This window comes from Ruditapes philippinarum, unplaced genomic scaffold (assembly GCF_026571515.1).
Source record: "Ruditapes philippinarum isolate M1 unplaced genomic scaffold, ASM2657151v2 ctg2606_1_1_1_1, whole genome shotgun sequence".
NCBI classification, from domain to species: Eukaryota; Metazoa; Mollusca; class Bivalvia; order Venerida; family Veneridae; genus Ruditapes; species Ruditapes philippinarum.
The window spans coordinates 1-17,031 of NW_026856467.1; the positions used below are offsets into that span (position 1 = coordinate 1).

Genomic DNA, 17,031 nt, shown 5'->3' on the forward strand with positions numbered 1-17,031 from the left:
TCAAAGTATCAAAATTCTACTGGTATCAAATTCACTTTTCTACTTTCACGCATTCTTGCTCGAAAATTCATGAACTTGAATATGATGAATTCCTGAAGTGGAAATCGTGAAAAACGTGAATTTGTGAAGTTAAAATCGTAAATTCATGAAAATGAAATTGTGAAAGTGAAAATTTATGAAATTGAAATTTGTAATCGTAAATTTATATAATCGCGAATTCGTAAAGTTGAAACGATGAATAGATGAAGTTGAAATGTCACCAGAGGCCCTTCGTAATATTAGTAAGAAAACTTTATTGGGTGAATAAGAATCTTTCAGTTGATTAGAAGGAACTCTTGTATAGATATAAAACAATGTGTGACAAAGATTAATTTTGTACTTTACTTATAAAGAAATAATTAATCAGTTGGAAGGCAAACTAAATTTAAATCTTTTTGTTCATTGTCTGCATGTTCTTTATGACGTTGTTGAAAGGAAACTAATTGAGCCTTGGAAAATAAATATTTTTTCACCCATCTTTGATTGTTTTATTACATCTTTGATTATGCACCATATGATGTTACAGTTACCAGCGTAAATAGCATAATTTTTCACATTTGGTAAAATAAGTATGTATAAAATAATAAAAAGCAGGACGACTAGCTTTCAGAAGGTCTTTGGTTTTACTCAAGTGCCCGCTAGTGCCTGATATAATGCATGAAGGGGTACCTTTGGTCTTACCCAACCAGTACAAATTGAAAGTCTTCATATGACATTTTATAGTGTCAGTGAGTAAGCAACTAAAATAAACGAGCAGACAATCATTTACTCCAAAAAATAACATAATTTCCATTAGAAACTCAATTCCAAAGTAAATTGAAACATTAATTTTGCCTGATGTTTAACGATCTATTTCTTTTCACTGGAACATTGCATTATGCAAACCAATATTGCATTTACATTTGCATTTGTGCTGCCAGTGCATTGATGTTTGTTTGAATAAAGAATCAATTTTAATATTTATTTACGTTACAATTACAAAATAGCTTTGACCAAGAGGAAGCTGAAACCGCTATGTAGTATTTAATATTTATATTTTGTATTGATATCTTTTCAGCTAAAGTGAAGACACGAAGAGGACTTCCATGTTGCCTGTAGATGACTATTTTGCCTGTTTTTCTGTAATGGATTAGACAATTTCAGCAGATGTAGGAGTTTTACATAGGTAAGAATGTGCCAATATGACATGCAAGTAAAGGAATACATGTTTCTGTAGATTCATCATATAAACTAACAAATTAATAAATATAACCAAACAAAAACCAAAAAACAAGGCTACCAAACGAATGTCTATATTGTGAAAATTTCTAAAGTTATATTATATTTCGTATCATGCAACGACTGCTATTTTCATTACAAGTAATGGTCGTTATTGTTTCCATTTTTATAAATTTAATTCATTAAAACGATTCAAATATCGATCCTTTAGTCACATTATCTCAATACAAACAGTAAATCACAAGTTAATCACAAGTGTAAATGCAAAAATACGCAAACGCTTAATGGTTTGAATAAATTTCAGATTCCGATACAATTTGGGCAAGGATGATCCAACAGTTTCAAACTATGGCGCCATCGTTGTTTGCAATACTGCTGACGATAACAAATCTTTGCTCAAAAATGCAAAACATTCGAGCAGAGGATACGATAAATCCACCTTACATAATTGAAACGCATATAAATGGGCCACTCACCACCGACAACAAAATCAGATTGGAACCTTTAGACAATAATGCTATCTTTGAAATTCCCGTGAACATGCTTGAAATATTCTGGCTAAATAGTTCAATTCATTCTATTTCAATTAAATGGGCACTAGATCCTAATTATAACCTTACTGGGTTCGTAAAAGACTCGGTGGTAGAATATTTCCCAAAAGGTGGACGATTTACGTCACATCCTTTATCAAGTGACGTCAGAGAGTATACATTTGATAATTTAGAGGCTGGAACAATGTATACTCTTTGTGTTCATATGTTAGAGATATACGGTGAAGGAAATTATAGCTCGATTAATCATTCAAAATGTGTTAAAATCAACACCATAGATTATATACGCAGAGATAGTGTGGTGATAATGATAATTACTTTAGGATACTATGCATTTATGGGACTTATAGGGTATACGCAATGGAAACGTCGGCTGATGAGGATAAGAAATAATACAAAAAACAGATATAGCGAACCTCCAGAGGAAAGAAATGAAAATCAGAATGTTTGTGTAATGCGATGGCGTGATTTAGCGGAAAAAGAACGCCTTATGTCAAATCCCGGACGTTCTATAGAAGGAGATACAACATAGGTGCTGTCGATTTTAGGAATGTTTACGTCTCGTAGGACAAGAATTGTAATACACATGTACATGTATTTGTGTTTTTCAAACGAGTTTCCAAGATCTCTCTGTTCTGAAAGACAGTCAATGTTAACATTGCATACCTACGTTATATGTGAAAAATTGATTTGCACAGCATATTTTTCTTTTGTAACAAAAGGCATTATTGGCAAGTTAAATCTTTAGCATAAAATCAAAAGTGATGCAAGGCTTATTTTCAAAGGGATTACTACATGCAGATGTAACATGCAGAAACCGTTAGGTCAACAAGGTCAAGGTTGTTTAGAAAATGACAGTAAATAGTACCAGGAAACCTTAAAAATCAGTGTCTAGTTTGCCTTCCGTTATGATGAATCCAGTTGCTCTTCTCTGAAAACATCATAACATTTCATATGTGTTCCAATGTTTTCAGTTTAACACCCTTTTCGTCTTTGCTTTTCAAAATTGAAGTGCCCCTTGTGGTTGATGGGTTGCTTAATAGGATTTGCTCGTTTATCCCTACGTAATTTTAGGAGGCGACTAAATGGGTTCGAATAAATGAAGTCTATACATCTCTTAGCTCCAGAAGGTATGGTGGTTTTGGCCCTGGTGTTGCTTTAAGGTTGTAAAAAAAACCTGAGGATAGCCAAGATCAGTTTTCTTGATTCTAACATATGACATCAAACCAAACAAACAAAACGAACAACATAAAAAATGACGCACTCCAATTTAATGGATAGTCCAGTCACTCATTTCTCATAACAGTTAAAAATAAACACAATACCGTACTTCTGCCTTAGTGGAAAGTTTGCATTATTCAGGGCTTTACAATTGTACTACATGTATATTAACGTAATAAATGTAAAAGTAATTGTTTACGGTATGCTAATTTGCTTAAAATTTAGCATTAGAAAGGCGGTGCATTAGATTTGTTAAGTGTTAGTGCTTAAAAGTTACTGTTAAAGTGGACTTTAAAATCATTGCTCTTTGTAATCTGTTATTCTCATTGGTAAATGAAAGGTATCATATGTTTGTATTTGTATATTTTGCTAACTTGTTTCAATGTAAAACATTGTGTTCTCTAGTATTATAAATTACGAAATTATTAAGAAATAAAATTGATCATATTTATTGTTTTATATGATATTTCTACATTTAGATTTATGTAATAAATCATAATCAAAAGATTTATATGCAAGGCGTGTAATGTCTAATTAATACTTCAAAGTTGATAAAGTCATATAACATGAAAGCAACAAATAAAAACGAAGGACACATCAATTCACATCATTTTGATATCTAAACAAAGATTACATATCTCCCCTAACACATTTTAACATATTTTATTAGCAAACATCAACGCATGTTTTATCCATTGAGCATTTTAAGAAAAACCCCAATCGGTTATCGACTGTTGTATAGCTTTAGGAAAATGTAATAATGCTCAAGTAATTAATATTTTTTTAAATGATAATGAAGGGTATTGTGTTTTACGTATTGACAGTCCCTATATGAAAGGTCTTTTGCATCTATAGACCGATCCGCTTTGTGTGTGTTACCTATTGCAAATAATCGTTTATGTACGACCATACATAATTAAGTTGTCACAAATCTAACGAATTTATAATACAAAGCAGAAGTTACTCCATAAATTTACAGCGGCCGTGTATACAGTGTATTTAAACGTAACAATCTATTGAAAAGCGACAATTCAAACGTACAGTACTATAAGGTTACTTCATAGTTTTATTCTAGATCAATACGGTTTTTATACGATTTTAGTATCATTAAATGATGCATAAAGTCACCCTAAAATTATCTTTAAATTTTAATTCTCACCATTCATTCATTTGAATTCAATAGATTGTTATAAGAAAGCAAATATATTTGTTGAACTGTAAAATGAATTCTTAATATGTTAAAAAAACATATATTTAACTGGCAATCTGACATGAATGTTTATAACAGACCTCTATGCTACCAGTGTTCTCCCAGGTCAGTCGGCACATCCATGCCTTCACCTTAGTATCTGTACTGTTCGCTTTTTTTAAACTTTTTCATCTGAGTGATAAATGATTTGTCAAGATTGAAAGACAGACATGTATATTTAAAGGGATACTCAGGCAAATTAATGACAAAAATACTCTCTAATCAGACCCACTTGGGCCGGGTTAGAAAACCATCATTTAGTACTTTATAATTTGAAAAGATTAGTTCCTGTGACTGTCTAGCGTATACATTTTGAGAACATCAACAGAATAATGAAAGAAACATTTAAAACGAGATGGAGATTTTAACTGTGTCTCCCTTAAAGGTATAAAGGATTGAAATGGCTTGAAATTATTTATTCGTAACACTTCAAAATAAATGAATAATATTTAAAAAAATGTAACATATAGAGTCATTTAGCATTTTAGTATATACTATTATATATATCATATTTACAAGGATGCCACACATATAGATTATATATAGCCATTATACTCCATTATTAATCTCCCATGTTCATCAACACAATTATGGAGATATAATACTGCTAAGCATGGAAACACTGTTTTAATATGTTTCTGCGATTTATAAAAAAAATCCCCCACATTATTGGTATCACGTAGAGTTAGACTGTTATTCGCCAGCTACCTGCTAACAGTGGTATATTTTTGGATAAAATCAAGTTTTGCTATTCCGCTCGCTTGAAGTTACGAAACAATCCTCATTGGTATTTTATGATACATATCAATTCTGCATCGCATGCTTAGCTAACGTTTTAAAAACAATTTATCTTCATTGCAGTAAAAGGGCTGCCCACAAGTTGTTAGAATTCATTTCAAAACTGGCAGTCTTTCCCTTCAGTTACTTTGTAGTAAGGTAGTCGCACTACTGCAGTAATTATCGAATAAAATAACTAACAGGAAATAGAGCAAAACAAGTAAATTGTAACAACACCCCCCCTCAAAAGAAAAGAAAGAACAATAAAAAACCAAAACAAGAAAAAACACCAAAAAAAAAACAACAAAAAAAAACATAAAACAAGCAAACACCCAAACACAGCAAAAAACAAAAAAAACCAAAAAAAAACCAACAAAAACACAAGAAAAGCAACAGCAAGCAACAAGCAACAATCCTTGATAAAAAAACAACAAACACCAACAAGACGAACCAACACCTTAGCAAACAAAATCAAACAAATAAAAAGAAAACAACAACAAATCCTGCTTATCAATTTATAGATTTAAAGAGGAATAATTCACATGGATTTCTGATGCATTCTCCCTGCACGAAATGAAATGATATATTTATATGTACCTCTATCTTCAGCCCTCAGATGAACGCAGTAAAGTCAGCGAGTACAATTTCTTGGAAGTGAAAAAAAAGCAAAAGAAACTTGGTTAACGAAATATTTCGCTTCCATCCAATTATAGAATGAGAAATAAATACTAATCAGTCGCCCTCTTGGTCACAAGAGATTGACATGATTGAGGAAATATCTCAAGGGAATTAATATTGCAACTGGTAATGCGCTTTGATTAACGACAACATATGAACTGGGTATTTTATTGACTTCAGTTTACAACTCTGTGAATGAACAGTGGGACATTCCAAGTATTGAGCCAGTATTCATTACCTGCACATCGTCAGTGCGAGATGAATCTTAATGGTCATAACATCTGAAAGTCAAAATAACACAGTTATAATTGGTACTTTGAGACAACTGTGCTGAATGTTTTTAAAATAACGTTGGATAGTAGCGAACTTATGCTTTTTTTAAAGGCTGAATATGTAATGATTGTCAAATCAAAAGAATTAAGGTGGAATTTTCCTTCAATAAAATACATAAACAATCAGGAAACCCTTCAATACCTCTAATCTACCGGTCCGCTCTCTATATGTGTTTTATCAAATCAGGCGATTCTTTCTAAATCTTCTAATTTTAGAAACGAACGTCAACTGGCGCGTTATAAATAACTCTCGGGGCCATGTTTTGAAAAAGCCTTAACGGTGATATTACGCACTTTTCAAAGATGAAATAATTGTAATGCTTTATTTGAAACAACAATGAATATTTGGGATTTGTTTTCAAATAAAAATATAGCGGCAGGCCGCTTTTATACCATACATGTTCCTGATTGCATAACTTACTATACTTTAATACCATACATGTCCCTGATTATACAGTACACATCAGATGTGATGCAATACTTTTGCGATGCTCCAAATCAGATGTATCGCCAATTATAACACATATTAAATTACAAAATGTTCTTTATTCAATCAATTGACTATTACTTTTAAATGAATAATGGAAAACTATTTGTTAACACAATTTATGCACCAAGCATATTATTAGTTTTTGATTTCAATGAACATGAACAAAAATATTCAGCAAAACCACAATCTGATATATTTTCTTAACATATTAGAAAGAAAACCTTTAGTTAAACACAAGCTATTTTATAAATAAATGAAAACCACATGATCTGCACCTCGGGCTCAACACATGTTAGTAAAACAATATATGCATCTCATGATCTTGAAATATAATCATTTAATCATCATGGAATTAAGTTGAATGTTTATACATTCAATAGACCCTTCTTAATATTACCTCATACATATTCATAGATTTCTCAGAACGAGGGCTAAACAGGGCAAGCTCCAGTATCTGCTCTATGTTAAACATATCACGAATAATATGGCCGAAAAGATTTAGAGGATCTTAATTTATAGTACTGATAGTAATACATACTTGTTGAGAGTTTATATTTAACATTACAAAAATCTCTTCTTGGAGATAAATTAATCAACAACAAGGTTAAATTTTACACTATATACAGTGAAGGATGTACTATGTATATTCGCAGACCTGTTGAAGTGAATTAATGTTTATGATTAATTCCAAGTAATTTCTAATTATTCCGTGTCAAGTATAAATAACAGGTTATTTCTTTGCAACTTATTCAGACATTATCTGTGGCTATCCAGTAATTTTATTGCTTACGCCATTAACACATGTTGGTCAAGAATGAATTAAAGCAATTAACTGATAATAGATTGTAAACAGTTTGTATTGCTTGGGAATTCTTGGCACCTACTCTTCCCCTAAATTGAGCCATTGGGAAATAAAAAAAAAACAAATAAGTTTTTATTCCCTTTGTATTTGAAAATCAAAAATTTCGGATTACTGTCTGGTAACTTGTTAGCTTTACAGACCAGCCGTTACCAAATCAAAATAACAATTTTGTTTAGACCATGCACCACACCCCCGTCTTATAGACAATTTCAATGGGATTTTCAGTTTCTTAAAATGATTGTTGTTTACAGCAAATTGAAAATAATTTCATGTTAAGTAAACGGATTGTAAAACTTTATATTTTTTCAAATGTTTTTCATTAAAATTACCAGTATTAATAATACTTGTATATAACCCAAATTACAAATCATTTAACATGTAATTTTGCCAAATATCAGGTCAAATCTTTTAAGACCGAAGCTTTAAGGTATCAATAGCTTAAATTGCCTTTTGTTGTTTAGGTTTCCGCACTTTGAAATTGGTCATATTGTTTGAAAACCCACTGTACAGCTGATATTATAACAAATTCATTTGGGGTACATTGGCGACCCTTTAGAAGATGTTGCCTAAACTAACCAAAACCCCAGACATTCCATTTACTTATGGGGGACTGAACATTTGCAGAAAACATGTGCAGGACCTTGCAGGTCGGAGGGCATTTAGGAAAGACAGTAATCTAGCTTCAGCACTACTTTTAACATTCCAAGAAATATTCACTCAACATTAATATAATGCCCAATAATTAGAGGACAAAATATTAAATGATTTTACCATGTTGACATATTTCCCTGCAGGCTGTACCATTATATGTTTACAAGCACAATGTTAAAAAAACAAAGTAATGTTAAAAACGAAGTAATGCGATGATTTCTTTTTAATTAATTTTTATTTGAAATTAAAGACCACAAAAGGCTAAAACATATGGTCCTTTAAAATATGCTAAAAAATATATTTTGTCAGCTTGCAACATCTATCTTCTTTCTATCAGTCAAGCTGTTGTTTTGTTTTGCATTTGCTTCATAATAAAAGCTCTTAATGTTTTTGCTGACGTTTTAAACATTGACAACTGTAATGAATATACATATGTTGAAAATCCTGTTATAAACAAGATATGCAACTGTTATCATTTATAAACTTTGTTTGTATTAAAAGTTCAATATCACTGTTTATTTTCTTCCTCAGTTTTCTGTAATTCATCTTTGAACTGTTTGATAGTTTCTTTTCATTTGTTCTGCAACTGCCAATGAAGAGGTATTACAATTAAAGGCGATTCAAAATACCAGTTGTCAATTTATGTTCAATACTGTTACCAATGGAATTCCTGAAAAATATATACAATGTACATTTTTATTATGAAGTGGTAACAATATTTATGACATGTTCTAGAATATAATCAATTTATATTTTAAATTGCACTTACAATGTTTTTTTTTTACTGTAGCTGAACTTTATTTATGTGTAAAAATGAAAATTAAGTCTTGTGATCTACCTTTCATCTGCAAAAATCTTTCTTTAGTGTTCATCTTACTGGTCTGTTCCCATTACCTAAACTTTCAGTTGAAACCAACGAGGGTTACAATCTATTCTCTTCAGACATATATAAAAATTTGTGATCCCTTTAATCTTATTGTGTTGAAATGCCTTCAAAACGAGCAATATTGTTTTGTCATATTATTTTGATCTTGAAATGGTTATACAAAATAACTGTTATTGCCTTTTTTAGTTATAAAAATTGGGATTGATTTAGATTAATAAATTAGATTCTTGTGATAAATTTAAATGAAATTTATTAAAAAAAACATTTTATTAAGTTAATAAATTTTAAATGTAACATTTAAAAACAATTAGAAATCAGAATTTTTTAAGTAAATAAATAATAATCTAAAATTTTGCTTAGTTTAAAAAAGAAAAGAAAAAATGGAATTTTCTCGAAAAAGTTCTCATTCAATCCCATCTTTTTTCACAAAACCTTTCCTTTTATTTTAATCACATCCTTACGTAATTTTTTGAAAAAATTTTCCGTTTCATATTCAGATGGAATAAAAGAGTGGAACAAACAATAAAAAAGATTTTTCCCCCGGGAATTTTAAAACACTAGGGCTTTTCAGGGCAGACAAATTTTTTTGTTTAAAATTCAATTTTCCCTGTTAGCCCCTCTCTTTGGGGATGGGAAAGGGAAAAGATGCCCTTTAAATTTAGAAAAAGGGCCATCACACCAAAATAATGAAAGTTATTTTTACATAAACTATATCTTGTACAGTTTAGTATTTTAAAGAAATAACAATTTTTTTTGTAAGCAATTTCGATTTCCTATCCCCAATCATCTATTGATATTTACATTATTTTCAGTAAAGTCTGTAATGAAAGGAAATTTGAACAACTTTGCTTTGTAAGCAGTGTCGATTTCCGATTTTCACAAATCAATTCAAAGTATTATGTCTTTCATATTCTTATGTCTTTGTCATTGTCGGTTTAAAACCTTGCCTTGTAAGCCTTTGAAATGACGCTTAGCAGTATTTCTTTTCAAATTGATTTCTTTGTACAAGGTAGCAAAGAGAATGTATTTATTTTATATATATAGGGTTCTAATGCATGGCCTAATGAAGTTCCGGGATATTCGTTTTGTTGTTTCCGGCAGTTGCCGACGATTATAAGTAAAATAGTTATAGTTGTCAGAATGTGGCAGGAAATAAAGGAATAATTGTTTCACACTGACAGAATAACAATGACATAGGGTTCCTGTTCTTAACTGCATTGTGTCCTTGACATTGTGGGAAACTTAGCATTGTTGATAAATAGTGTAGTGTGTTGTTTTGAATTAACCTTCAATAGGTTAACATTTGTAAACATTCTCGGATATACTTGTGTTTTAGTTATACGTACATTTACCTGGAAATACTGCAGCTGTATGATCTCGATATGCCCATTCAGTTACTTCTCCTGTTATCGTTCTAATTTCTAACAGAAGCTTATTAAGTTATTTTCTACTAAGATTTACAGATCATTAAAATAGTTATTGAACGTTGGAGCATTATAGTGTTTTCAGGGAATTTTAATAAAATGAAATGTTTATCACGATTTGAAAGATAATATCGTACATAAACATTTATGTTTTACATTTAAAATACAATATTAATAATGAAATATCTATAATGAAAAACAAAAACATGAAATTCCTTTGAAAAAATGATTTTTTTTCTGATAAACGATGCCTGCACTAAATTGTGTATTGCACAGCATCATGACAATTAATCATGTTTCGTGAAAATATATTCCATGTTTCACTCAGACGAAAAGGAAATCCTCATAACATTTTAATAAATAAAACTTATTGCACACAAATCTGCATCGTTAATCAATAATCACAAGCAAGTTAGAATGTTCTGAAAAAATGAAAACTGTAAAGTATTTTAGAATATTTGCGTGTATCATTAGAAAAACGAATGGTCCTTAGCACCCGATATTTTATTTGTTTAGACTAAAATCATAATTACACTATGTAGTGTGTATCAGCATCAATGATGCATCTAGAATGTAGCATTTACATTTTAACGTTTACTTTAAATCCATTGCCAATTGTGATTGACCGATAAATTGAGAATTTCTGCTTTACTTGCTATTCAAGATTTATTCACGTTTCAATAGTGCCATTTGAGACATATTTTACATTAAATAGAGCTTTTCGTTTTTATTTCCACGCTAGTTATGTTATTCAAGGTTCATCCGCCTACAAATTATGCTTTTACAAAATTTATCTAATAACAAAAGTGAACAATCTATTATTGATACAATCACTACTTAAGCGCTTTATCAAGCAAGTTATATAATCAATGAATAACGATAGAAGGTCTAGGAATATGCACCATCTTTCATTCCTTTTTTATGAAGTTAATATTAGAGATAATTGACAAGATTACTATCTATTCATTATTTCTCCTAATGAAATGGTTTATAGTCGTCACAGACATGTCAGAGCTGTCCATGTAGTGTAATAAAAAGTCTGAGTGTAAATGTTCTTGCAAATATTCTGCTCGGAAACTAACAGATTTATTGCAGGCCAACTGACTGGCTGTTATTACATTTTACTATGATTCTTTCATAGAATAATTATGATGTTTAAAGTTACAATTTCTTCACATTAAATATTAATTTTCAAAGATTCGCGGCATGAATTTAGGATTTTGATTTTAAACGACACTTTCTCAACCTAACGAATTCAAGATTCAACTTACATATTTACGATATTCACTTCATGACCATATCTTCAGGAATCTATGTTTTTGAACTTCACGATTTCATCTTCGTGAAACCACGTTTGCACCGCCTCCGTGATCGAGGGGTTAGAGTCGATGACTTCTAATCCAGTTACCTCTCTGGCGTGGGTTCGATCCTCGGGATATGCTTTGGTAGTTTAGCACGGAGAAAGGTAGTCTAGTACTGGTGTAACTCTCTAGGAGCGATGGTTAGGAAACTACCCACCTAAATGACTAAAATACTGTTACGCATTCATGATCGTAAATTCCTGAAATTGAAATTCAGAACCCCTGAAATGGAAATCGTCAAAAACCTGTATTAGTGGAGATAAAATCGTAAATTCCTGAAAATGAAATTGTGAAAGTGTAAATTCGTGAAATTGAAATTTATAATCGTAAATTTATAAAGTCGTGAATTCGTAAAGTTGAAACGATGAATTTGTGAAATTAAAATGTCACCAGAGGCCCTTCGTAATATTATTACTCAGAAAACTTCATTGGCTAAATTAGAATCGTTCAGTTGATTAGACAGGAATTCTTGTATAGATATAAAACGATGTTTGACAAAGATTAATTTGTACTTTATTTATAAAGAAATAATTAATCTGGTTGCAAGGCAAACTACATGAACTAAATTTAGATCTTTTTGTTCATTGTCTGCATGTTCTTTATGAAGTTGTTGAAAGAAAACTAATTTAGCCTTGCAAAATTATTATTATTTCACCTATCTTTGATTGTTCTATAACATCTTAGACTATGCAGCACACGATGTTACAGTAACCAGCATAATTTTTCACATTTGGTAAAATAATTATGAATACAAAATTAAAGCAGGACGACTAGCTTTCCCAAAGTTTTTGGTTTTACTCAAGTGCCTGATATAATGCATGAAGGGTTTAACCTTTGGTCTAACTCAACCAGTACAAATTGAAAGTCGCCATATGACATTTTATAGTGTCAGTGAGTAAACAACTAAATAAAACGAGCAGACAAAGTAAATTGAAACATTAATTTTGCCTGATGTTTAACGATCTATTTCTTGTTACTGGATCAATGCATTATGCAAACCAAAATTGCATTACATTTGCATTTGTGATGCCAGTGCATTGATGTTTGACTGAATAAAGAATTTATTTTAATATTTATTGACGTTACAATTACAAAATAGCTTTGATCAAGTGGAAACTGAAACCGCTACGTAGTAATTGATATTAACATTTTGTACTGATATCTTTTCAGCTAAACTGAAGACACGGAGAGGACTTCCATATTGCCTGTAGATGTATGTTTTGCCTGTTGTTCAGTAATGGAGTAAACAATTTCAGCAGATGTAGGAGTTTTACATAGGTAAGAATGTGTCAATATGACATGCAAGTAAAGGAATACATATTTCTGTTGATTCGACATATAAACTAATAAATTAGTAAATATAATCAAACAAAAACCAAAAACAAGGCTACTAAACGAACGGCTATATTGTAAAAATTTCTGAAGTTCTGTATCATGCAACGACTGCTATTTTATTATTACAAGTAATGGTCGATATTGTTTCCATTTTTATAAATTTAATTCATTAAAATGATTCAAATATCGATTCTTTAGTCACATTATCTCAATACAAACAATAAATCACAAGTTAATCCTAAGTCTGAAGCCAAAAATAAGCAAACGCTTAATGGTTTTGAATACATTTCAGATTCCGATACAATTTGGGCAAGGATGATCCAACAGTTTCAAACTATGGCGCCGTCGTTGTTTGCAATACTGCTGACGATAACAAATCTTTGCTCAAAATTGCAAAACATTCGAGCAGTGGATACGATAAATCCCCTTTACATAATTGACACGCATATAAATGGGCCACTCACCACCGACAACAAAATCAGATTGGAACCTTTAGACAATAATGCTATCTTTGAAATTCCCGTGAACATGCTTGAAATATTCTGGCTAAATAGTTCAATTCATTCTATTTCAATTAAATGGGCACTAGATCCTAATTATAACCGTACTGGGTTCGTAAAATACTCGGTGGTAGAATATTTCCCAAAAGGTGGACGATTTACGTCACATCCTTTATCAAGTGACGTCAGAGAGTATACATTTGATAATTTAGAGGCTGGAACAATGTATACTCTTTGTGTTCATATGTTAGAGATATACGGTGAAGGAAATTATAGCTCGATTAATCATTCAAAATGTGTTAAAATCAACACCATAGATTATATACGCAGAGATAGTGTGGTGATAATGATAATTACTTTAGGATACTATGCATTTATGGGACTTATAGGGTATATGCAATGGAAACGTCGGCTGATGAGGATAAGAAATAATACAAAAAACAGATATAGCGAACCTCCGGAGGAAAGAAATGAAAAATCAGAATATTTGTGTAATGCGATGGCGTGATTTAGCGAAAAAAAGAACGCCTTATGTCAAATCCCGGACGTTCTATAGAAGGAGATACAACATAGGTGCTGTCGAGTTTAGGAATGTTTACGTCTCGTAGGACAAGAATTGTAATACACATGTACATGTATTTGTGTTTTTCAAACGAGTTTCCAAGATCTCTCTGTTCTGAAAGACAGTCAATGTTAACATTGCATACCTACGTCATATGTGAAAAATTGATTTGCACAGCATATTTTTCTTTTGTAACAAAAGGCATTATTGGCAAGTTAAATCTTTAGCATAAAATCAAAAGTGATGCAAGGCTTATTTTCAAAGGGATTACTACATGCAGATGTAACATGCAGAAACCGTTAGGTCAACAAGGTCAAGGTTGTTTAGAAAATGACAGTAAATAGTACCAGGAAACCTTAAAAATCAGTGTCTAGTTTGCCTTTCGTTATGATGAATCCAGTTGCTCTTCTCTGAAAACATCATAACATTTCATATGTGTTCCAATGTTTTCAGTTTAACACCCTATTCTTCTTTGCTTTTCAAAATTGAAGTGCCCCTTGTGGTTGATGGGTTGCTTAATAGGATTTGCTCGTTTATCCCTACGTAATTTTAAGAGGTGACTAAATGGGTTCGAAAAATGAAGTCTATACATCTCTAAGCTACGGCAGGTATGGTGGTTTTGAACCTGGTGTTGCTTTAAGTTTGTAAAAAAACCTGAGGATCAAGATCATTTTTTCTTGATTCTAACATATGACATCAAACCAAACAAACAAAACAACAACATGAAAAATGACGCACTCCAATTTAATGGATAGTCCAGTCACTCATTTCTCATAACAGTTAAAAATAAACACAATACCGTACTTCTGCCTTAGTGGAAAGTTTGCATTATTCAGGGCTTTACAATTGTACTACATGTATATTAACGTAATAAATGTAAAAGTAATTGTTTACGGTATGCTAATTTGCTTAAAATTTAGCATTAGAAAGGCGGTGCATTAGATTTGTTAAGTGTTAGTGCTTAAAAGTTACTGTTAAAGTGGACTTTAAAATCATTGCTCTTTGTAATCTGTTATTCTCATTGGTAAATGAAAGGTATCATATGTTTGTATTTGTATATTTTGCTAACTTGTTTCAATGTAAAACATTGTGTTCTCTAGTATTATAAATTACGAAATTATTAAGAAATAAAATTGATCATATTTATTGTTTTATATGATATTTCTACATTTAGATTTATGTAAATAATCAAAAGGTTCATTAATACTTCAAAGTTGATAAAGTCATATAACATGAAAGCAACAAATAAGAACGAAGGACACATCAATTCACATCATTTTGATATCTAAACAAAGATTACATATCTCCCCTAACACATTTTAACATATTTTATTAGCAAACATCAACGCATGTTTTACCCATTGAGCATTTTAAGAAAAAAATCAATCGGTTATCGACTGTTGTATAGCTTTAGGAAAATGAAATAATGCTCAAGTAATTAATATTTTTTTAAATGATAATGAAGGGTATTGTGTTTTACGTATTGACAGTCCCTATATGAAAGGTCTTTTGCATCTATAGACCGATCCGCTTTGCGTGTGTTACCTATTGCAAATAATCGTTTATGTATGACCATAAATAATTAAGTTGTCACAAATCTTTATAACGATCTTATAATACAAAGCAGAAATTACTCCATAAATTTACAGCGGCCGTGTATACAGTGTATTTAAACGTAACAATCTATTGAAAAGCGACGATTCAAACGTACAGTACTATAACGTTAGTTCATAGTTTTATTCTAGATCAGTACGGTTTTTATAAGATTTAAGTATCATTAATTGATGCATAAAGTCACCCTAAAATTATCTTTAAATTTTAATTCACACCATTCATTCATTTGAATTCAATTGATTGTTATAAGAAAGCAAATATATTTGTAGAACTGTAAAATGAATTCTTAATATGTTAAAAAACATTTATTTAACTGGCAATCAGACATGAATGTTTATAACAGACCTCTATGCTACCAGTGTTCTCCCAGGTCAGTCGGCACATCCATGCCTTCACCTAATTTTCTGTACTGTTCGCGTTTTTGAACTTTTTCATCTGGGTGATAAATGATTTGTCAAGATTGAAAGACAGACATGTATATTTAAAGGGATACTCAGGCAAATTAATGACAAAAATATCAAACTGATTTTATGAACTCAAATTTTGTAAAATCCCAGCATGAATTTCGGTATTAGATTTTTGTACATTTTGGGATTGATGCGTCAATATATCTATATATGTTGAACGAAATTAAGAAGCCGACAGAATCACCGAGTAGTTTTAAAACAAGTTATGTGACATAAAAAAAAACCTGGAAGTTACAAAAACATTTATTGTGGATATTGTATGATAGAAAAGGTCTAAAAATCTGGAAACAAAGTGATCCCTCGGAAGCATTATTAATCACAAAAAAATTACAAAAGAATTGCAGACTCGGTTTGATTGGGGTCGGGGTGCAGCTTTTGGCATATTCTTAAAGCCCCCAAAAAGTTAAACTGGGGCCAAATTGGGTTTTCTTTTAACCCCTTTTTTAAATCTGCCCCACGGGGGCCCGGGGTTTAAAGAAAAACCACCTTTTAAATTTATTTTATTTTTTTGGGAAAAGATTATTTTCCCTGTGCTTTTCTAGCGTTCCTTTTTGAGGACATCAACAAAATAATGAAAGAAACTTTAAAAAAAACAAAATAAATAAAAGATTTTGCCTTTTGGTCTCCCCTTAAAAGGGTTATACGATTTGAAAGGGTTTAAAAATTTTAAAAAAAGTGTTTTCCTTCTTTTTATTTTTTCTTCACTTTGGGTACAAACAACAATATTTTGGCATATCGTAGGGAACATCTTTGTCTTCCACTTTCCCTTATTGTTATGTTTACCGATCCAAACCAGCTTATTTTTATAAGAAAT

General features: G+C 31.0%; 1 protein-coding gene and 1 long non-coding RNA gene across 2 annotated transcripts; both read left to right on the forward strand.

Moving 5' to 3' along the window:
• The first annotated feature begins 1,050 nt into the window (after nt 1-1,050).
• Nucleotides 1,051-3,478, forward strand: LOC132746656 (uncharacterized). Its single transcript, XM_060735878.1, has 2 exons — nt 1,051-1,204; nt 1,562-3,478. Exon 2 carries the CDS (start codon nt 1,585-1,587, stop codon nt 2,338-2,340), a length of 756 nt encoding a protein of 251 aa, XP_060591861.1. The 5' UTR covers nt 1,051-1,204; nt 1,562-1,584; the 3' UTR covers nt 2,341-3,478.
• A 6,663-nt stretch (nt 3,479-10,141) lies between these two features.
• On the forward strand, nt 10,142-15,280 carry LOC132746657 (uncharacterized). Its single transcript, XR_009628010.1, has 2 exons — nt 10,142-13,017; nt 13,367-15,280. It is a non-coding gene; the product is annotated as an uncharacterized LOC132746657 (long non-coding RNA).
• Nucleotides 15,281-17,031: the final 1,751 nt, after the last annotated feature.

What these genes read in the sequence shown, in the direction of transcription:
- LOC132746656 (XM_060735878.1), top strand. Translation starts at nt 1,585, where the DNA reads ATGATCCAACAGTTTCAAACTATGGCGCCATCGTTGTTTGCAATACTG.